The sequence below is a fragment of the Mus pahari genome, chromosome 21, assembly GCF_900095145.1.
Source record: "Mus pahari chromosome 21, PAHARI_EIJ_v1.1, whole genome shotgun sequence".
NCBI classification, from domain to species: Eukaryota; Metazoa; Chordata; class Mammalia; order Rodentia; family Muridae; genus Mus; species Mus pahari.
This window is the reverse complement of record NC_034610.1, coordinates 20,197,926-20,204,592: the sequence shown is the minus strand read 5'-3', so window position 1 is coordinate 20,204,592 and position 6,667 is coordinate 20,197,926. Positions and strand designations below refer to the sequence as shown.

Genomic DNA, 6,667 nt, shown 5'->3' with positions numbered 1-6,667 from the left:
GGAACCTCTGACCAGCAAACGAGGCCAGGCCCCGCCTCCGCCCGCCCGCGCCCCCCGCCCGCGGCGCCCGCTCTGCAGTGCTCAGTCTCCAGCGCGCGCGGCTGCTAGCGGTCGCTGTGCCTCGGTGTCCCCAGCTAGTGCGACAGCAACGCCAGCAGGGACCCCCCCGACCCTGTGGCCCCCGAAGCCCTGTCCACGGTGAGTGCTGTAACTCCTGCCCAATGTCGTCAGACTGCCGTCGAGGCTTAACCTGCTTTTTATCACAGACAGACAGACGGACGGACGCGACCGCCCCCTCGGGCTTAGCCCCACTCCCACCCCTGGCTTGTGCACTACGCTCCGGGTGGAGCACGGGAATTGCTGGCGTCAGAGGCAATGGGAAACTGAGGTCCTGGGGAAACTGAGGCCGCGGGTGCTCAGAGAGAGGGGCGGGGTCGCACGGCCGGCGTCCTAGGCTCTGAGCGAAGTATAAGGCTCCGGGAGGTCCACACTGCAGAACTCCCCGGGAGGGTTGAAGGGCGAGACCTCGGACGCAGAGAGTGCACACCTTCAACCTCGGTTCCCACGGCCGCCGCTGCTGAGCCACCTGACTGTAACCCCTCTTCCCAATAGAGGCCGCTGACTGAAGCGGAGCTGGGGACCTCGGAGACGCCCTACGGGGCTTCTCTGAACAGGTTGAATCCCATCAAGGCCCCTGCGCCCGTGTCCCTATCACTTTCCGACGCCCCTCATGAGACCTTTGCCCTCACTAACCCGAAATCCCTGCCAGGGTAAGCCTTTTTCCTCCCTAGTTACCCAGGAATTCGGGCCCCACCATTGCCTGGGGTCTGACTTTGTGCGTGTGTGTGTGTGTGTGTGTGAGAGAGAGAGAGAGAGAGAGAGAGAGAAACAGAGAGACAGAGTCAGAGACAGAGAGACAGCATCAGAGAGAGACAGAGAGAAACAGAAAGAAAGCAAGAGAAATATTATACCAGAGATGCTCCCAAACACCCTTCAGACCTCCAGCCTTCAAGGAGAAGAAACCTCAATAGAACGGGGAGGGTAACCACAGCCTCCCCCGCCCCCCATCATCAAAAACAGACGATCAGGAGCAACTAACTCAACAGACAGGTAAGTAGCAGGTAAGACTCCTGGGTAGAGTGAACCAGTCTCCGGCTGTGGGCCTGGAGAGCATCCATCTGCCACGATCAGAGTGCAGATCTACCCCGCCCCGCCCCCACTCCCTCCTGTGACTCAGGGAGGGGCGAGCTTGCAAGCAGAATGTGTAACAGGTAGACCACCTGAGGACGGGAGGCTGAGCTACTGAGGCCGTGGGGAGATCTGAGAATACAGGAAGACTCAGTGGGGACTGGCCAGGAAGAGAGAAAGAGATCGCTGGAAGCCACCCTCCCTCCGACATTAATCTGTCCCCGTTCCCAGAGGTCCATAGGCAGTACCCCACTCAGCGCCCTTGTGTTTGCTGTGGACTGGAAGCCCAGGGAGACCCCTCCAGCCCTTTGCCCTTAAATTCTCTGCCTCAGTGCCCCACAAGACCTTCAAATGGCTGTCTGGTAGGTGTCAGCTTGGTGTGAGAGCCCTAGGTTAGACCCTGCCTCCGTACAGCTTGCCACGTCTTGGACTGAGAATGAGGTGACTAGCTTTGGACAGGCTCCCATTCATATGGCAAGAGCTTCCTGACGAATCCTTCCTTTGCTTAGTGGGCAGCTGGGAGCTATGACTCTGGCCCTAGTGGGTGACTGTGAGCAGGCCTGTGGGCGCATCCGGCCGCACTATCTGAACCCAGGAGAGACAGTGATATACAGGATGGTGTCTGAGCTGTGCTTACCAGAGAGACTGGGGTGGCAAGTGGGCCCTGGGGAGGGAGGTATCTTTGCCCATAACTCACTGCTGATCTCTACAGGATGAGGTTTCCAGAAATCGCAGGCAGTAGTCAAGCGCCTGCAGGCTTTCTAAGGCAGAGGTGAATGATGGGGTTCACCTGGCTGGCCCCAGACAGAGGCCTTTTTGGCCAGTGTCTTTTGGGGTCCTGGGTCAGAGAAACTAACAGCTGCTGAAGCAGCCCAGGGTTTCCAAGGGGACCAGAGCTGTTTCTGAGCACCCAGATGAGCCATCTCTCGCAGACTGGCTCTGATATCCTGCTGTTAGCCCCATCCTAGCAACAGACTCAGGGTGGGGGATAGAGCTGAACCCAAGGGCAGGGCACCCCAGGAAAATATAATAATGTTTGCACAGCAGAGCCTTAAATCTCAGGATACCACCTGCCGGTGGTGACCCTGGGCACGTCCCCAAGCCCACACCTGTCTCCTTGTTTGAGACAGGGAAGTGGGGTGCACACCTTAGCTCCAGCACTGTCAGGTTACTTTGCTTCTGCGTCACATTTTTCTCTAGGACTGCAAGCCCCCGGGGCCACGTCACACATAGATGCGGCTGGTGGTTGCCTTGGCAACAGCTCAAGAAGCGGCTGCTCTCCTGGCATGGGGCGCAGGGGGAGCAGAGCGCAGAGGGAGCAGCTCTCCTTTTAGTTAGGGGGGAGCTAGGCTTGTGACACCTGGGACCTCAGGACAGGCTGGCTATGTGTGGCAAAAGCTTACTGGGTCCCCACATTTGGGAGGAGGTTTGTGGGGCTTCTCCTGGCCTCCATCACCTCTGCAGCTCTGGGGGCTCATCAGATAGGAACTCACCGGAGCAAAGGGGTCAGGGGATGCAGCACAGCGGAGGAATGCCGAGCCAGTGGGGATAGTGGACATGGAGGTAGGGTGAAGGAAGGGCCTCTTGCTACAGACAGGCTCCCTGGCAGAAAGAAGCTGCACCCTCTGACTGCCCGAGACCCTGGGCCAGGAGCAGAACCTGCCTTGGAATCCATTTCCTGTCTGAACCAATGGAAATGACAGTCTCCCCTTGCAACGGGGTAGATGGGTACCAATGTCCTGTAGTCGATGGCAGGCACGGGTGTCTTGTAAATGAGCCAGCAAGACAGGGAGCCCAAGGAGTGGGTGCTCTGCGGTGTGGGGTTGTTTTCCTCAGGAAAGAGAGAGGACTTCCCTGGGGTGGTGTGGGGAAGGCCCGGACCCAGAAGTGGTTGTGTGACCCAGGGTGGGGGGTGGCGGGGTGGTGTTTTAGAGACAGGGCACTCAGTAGGTCTCGGTATCTTAGATACTGTACTAGTTTTTTTTTTTTTTTTTAAGATTTATTTATTTATTATATGTAAGTACACTGTAGCTATCTTCAGACACTCCAGAAGAGGGCGTCAGATCTCATTTTGAATGGTTGTGAGCCACCATGTGGTTGCTGGGATTTGAACTCATGACCAAGAGCAGCCAGTGCTCTTAACCACCGAGCCATCTCTCCAGCCCACTGTACTAGTCTTAAACTTGGGGTCTGCAGGTAAAACTGAGCAGAAGGTTATGTGGATGTGGATGCCAGCAGCTCTTCCTCTCAGGTCTGCTGATGGAGGGGTGCCCTTCCGGTATTCAGTCTTAGAATTGCCACTGTGGTCCCTTGGTGTGCCAGCTGCCTACCAGGGTTAGAGAGAGAAGTTCAAACCATACCTCAACTTCAGGATAGAATGACTGAGGGGGGCCACAGGGTCAGCCTGGGCTTAGACGCCATTTGCAGTTGCAAGATCACTCTCCTAGAGATGAAAACCAGGCTGCTCTAGCCGGCTGCAGCAGGATGGCTTGGTTGCCACAGCAACAGGCAGGCAGCTGATTTGATGTGCTAGTTGACAAGGAGCTTAGGATACAGCTGAGCACTTCCAGCCTTCCCCAGATGAGACTCGCAGATTTCTTTCTCTTTTCCTTTCTACTGATTGTGGGGTGCAAACTCTACTCTGGGGGGTACTGGCCCCTTGTGTTTTATCGGATGTATGTAAGGACCCCAGAGTAGCTCCCTCATGGGCATCCTGGCCTCAGTGACAGCTGCCAATCCTACCCTGGGCTTATGGTGTAAGGGCCAAGCCACAGACAAGTGCTCTACCTTACTGTTTTGGCCTCCTGCAGAGAAGGCCTGGGTACCATCTGTCCTGGCTCCAACTGGGCAAGGGTATTGGTGAGGAGACAGAAATCAGCCACATTCTGTCATACTTTCTTGGGGGATCAGGGCACAGTACAGGTACCAGCCTTGTGTGTGGGAGCAGAACATATCTGTCTCTACTGAGATCCCAGAAGTCCTTTGACACAGAACACCAATTCTGTCCCTGCCACTTCTCCTTCCACCCCTGAGGGTGTCTGCCACTGTCTCCCAAAGCCACTCGACAGGGGGTACAAAGGCTATTAGGTCACTTATCCAGTGTGGCAGCAAAGCCCCCCTCCAGGGACCTAGCAGAATGCAGGATGGTAGCAGGCCCCTGAGCCTTGATCTACCCTCTGTTAGCCTGTGCTGTGATAGAACAGTTGATCAACTAATGTCCTTGCTACAGGTTGCTGCCATGTCAACCTTGCTGGACATCAAGAGCAGCGTGCTCAGGCAGGTACAGGTGTGCCCGTCCTTCCGCCGCAAGACAGAGCAGGAGCCAGAGACCACAAACTCACAGGAGCCCCCCACGGGGGCCTGGTGGGTACCTAGGGTGGACCCTGCAGGGCATGTAGACCCGACCTCCCTTCCCTAGCTGGCCCGTACACTCGCTGTCCACTGCCAATTCAATTGGGTGGGAAGGGGTCTGAACTCAAGGCCAAGATCATGAGGGGTTTCCCCTTGATCCACTCTCTCCGTGGAATGGTGTTCTGAGCCAAGCTTTCTAACAGGAAACCTGGGGATGGCGTGGAGTTCTTTGCCCACATGCGCCTCATCCTGAAAAAGGGGGATGGCAGACAGGGCCTGCCCTGCCCTGAGGTAAGGAATCCATCTGTGAAGGGCCTAGAGAGCCACTCAGCACAGGGTGCTGCCCTAGCTCCCATCTGACTGCCCACTGAAACCTCTAACTCCCATCTCCCTGGAGCACGTTTGTCCAACCAGAGGGCCCCAGGGACCCCAGATGCTGTCACAGATCTTCACCTGCTACCCCAAACCTCACAGGTTCTTCTTCGAAGTGGTTCCCCAGCCCCTGCTGAACCTGTGGACCCCAATCGTGGCCTGAGAACCCTGACCCAAGAGGAGGTAATGAGGGCAGGGTGGGGCGTATCTAAGCCCAGGGCGTGACTGTAACTCCTCGAGGACAGGTGGGTAGTGCGGTTGGGAGAGCAGGAATCAGGGGTACAGAGGCTGGGCATCCAGTCCACAGTGGGAAGAGCTACCTGGGGCTGAGGACTGGATGCACACAAGGCCAGAGCAGAGGCTGGGAACTCACGGCCTGTTTCCTGAAGGTGGAGATGCTCTACGAGGAGGCTTTATACACAGTCCTCCACCGGGCCGGCACCATGGGCCCCGACCAGGTAGATGACGAGGAGGTCTTGCTAAGCTACCTTCAGCAGGTGAGTAGGGCCCCACTCTGGGAAGGATTGAGGTGTGGTATATGTGTACAGGTGTGCAAGTGCACGCGCGCGCGCACACACACACTGTTGCAGCATTACCTGTTTGACACACAGAGTCACAGAATGCACACACCACTGTACACTGGTGAATATACACAGTGGACTGAGACCTGGCTAGCCATGTAGACACTTGCAGAGGCCGCAAGGCGGATACCTCAGGGACGATTAGGGAGAGCAGCCTGGTGCTCAGAGACTCCGGGTGGACTCACAGGGCATGTTTTCTTCCCACCGGCTTGTGCTCTGAATTCTCTGTCTCTGCCCCGTTTGTTTGTGACATGCCCTCGCCGGCTCATGCCTCTGGGGGCTCGGACAGCTGCCTTCCCGGTGCTCGGGCAGAGGGATCACTCCCTCCTATGTGCAGTCCTTGAGCCTCTCTGCGGGCTCCTGTCTGTCTACCTGCTCACTCCCCACAGGTGTTTGGCACCAGTTCTGAGGAACACATGGAAGCCATCATGCGTGTGAAGAAGGCCAAGGTGAGGCTATGCCCACCCAAGCAGGTGCTAGCTGACTGGCAACAGTACTGCTGTGGTAGCGAAGGCTGCCAGGGTGGCAGGGAAAGTGGGAGGCTGCTTAGCCCTGTGAAATCCCCCAGTACCCTTCTGTTGACAGGCCCCCACATATGCCCTGAAAGTCTCTGTCATGCGTGCCAAGAACCTTCTGGCCAAAGACCCCAATGGTGAGTGGGTTTCTGACAGACCCTTGTAGTGCCTGGCAGCTGTTCCTGGCAGCTGTGGAGAGTGCAGAACATGAGGGAGGGCCGAGGGCTGAGGCACCTACTCCATTTCAGGCTTCAGTGACCCATACTGCATGCTGGGCATCCTGCCGGCCTCAAGTGCCCCCCAGGAGTCGAGTGGGCAGAAGGAGCAGCGCTTTGGTTTCCGAAAGGGCAGCAAGCGTAGCAGCCCATTGCCTGCCAAGTGTATCCAGGTCACCGAGGTCAAAAACAGTACCTTGAATCCTGTCTGGAAAGAACACTTCCTGTTGTAAGGCTCCTACCCTGCTCGTAGCCACATACCTCAAATGATAGACACTCATTAAGAGTTGCTCCAGGGCGTCCGGGCATGGTGGCGCACGCCTTTAATCCCAGCACTCGGGAGGCAGAGGCAGGCAGGCGAATTTCTGAGTTCAAGACCAGCCTGGTCTACAGAGTGAGTTCCAGGACAGCCAGGGCTACACAGAGGAACCCTGTCTCGGAAAAA

General features: G+C 56.9%; 1 protein-coding gene across 2 annotated transcripts in view; it reads left to right on the top strand.

Annotated features, from left to right (window-relative positions):
- The window catches only part of Baiap3 (BAI1 associated protein 3), a 13,969-nt gene continuing 7,302 nt past the window's right edge, over positions 1-6,667 (top strand). The window contains exons 1-8 of one of the 2 annotated variants that reach the window (XM_021221157.1): positions 1-198; positions 4,418-4,551; positions 4,743-4,830; positions 5,014-5,094; positions 5,301-5,408; positions 5,882-5,941; positions 6,078-6,144; positions 6,256-6,451. In XM_021221157.1, coding sequence (XP_021076816.1) covers positions 4,427-4,551; positions 4,743-4,830; positions 5,014-5,094; positions 5,301-5,408; positions 5,882-5,941; positions 6,078-6,144; positions 6,256-6,451 — 725 coding nt within the window. In that variant the 5' untranslated portion in view covers positions 1-198; positions 4,418-4,426. The remainder of the gene's footprint in view (positions 199-4,417; positions 4,552-4,742; positions 4,831-5,013; positions 5,095-5,300; positions 5,409-5,881; positions 5,942-6,077; positions 6,145-6,255; positions 6,452-6,667) is intronic. The other variant, XM_029533136.1, reaches the window with a different exon arrangement.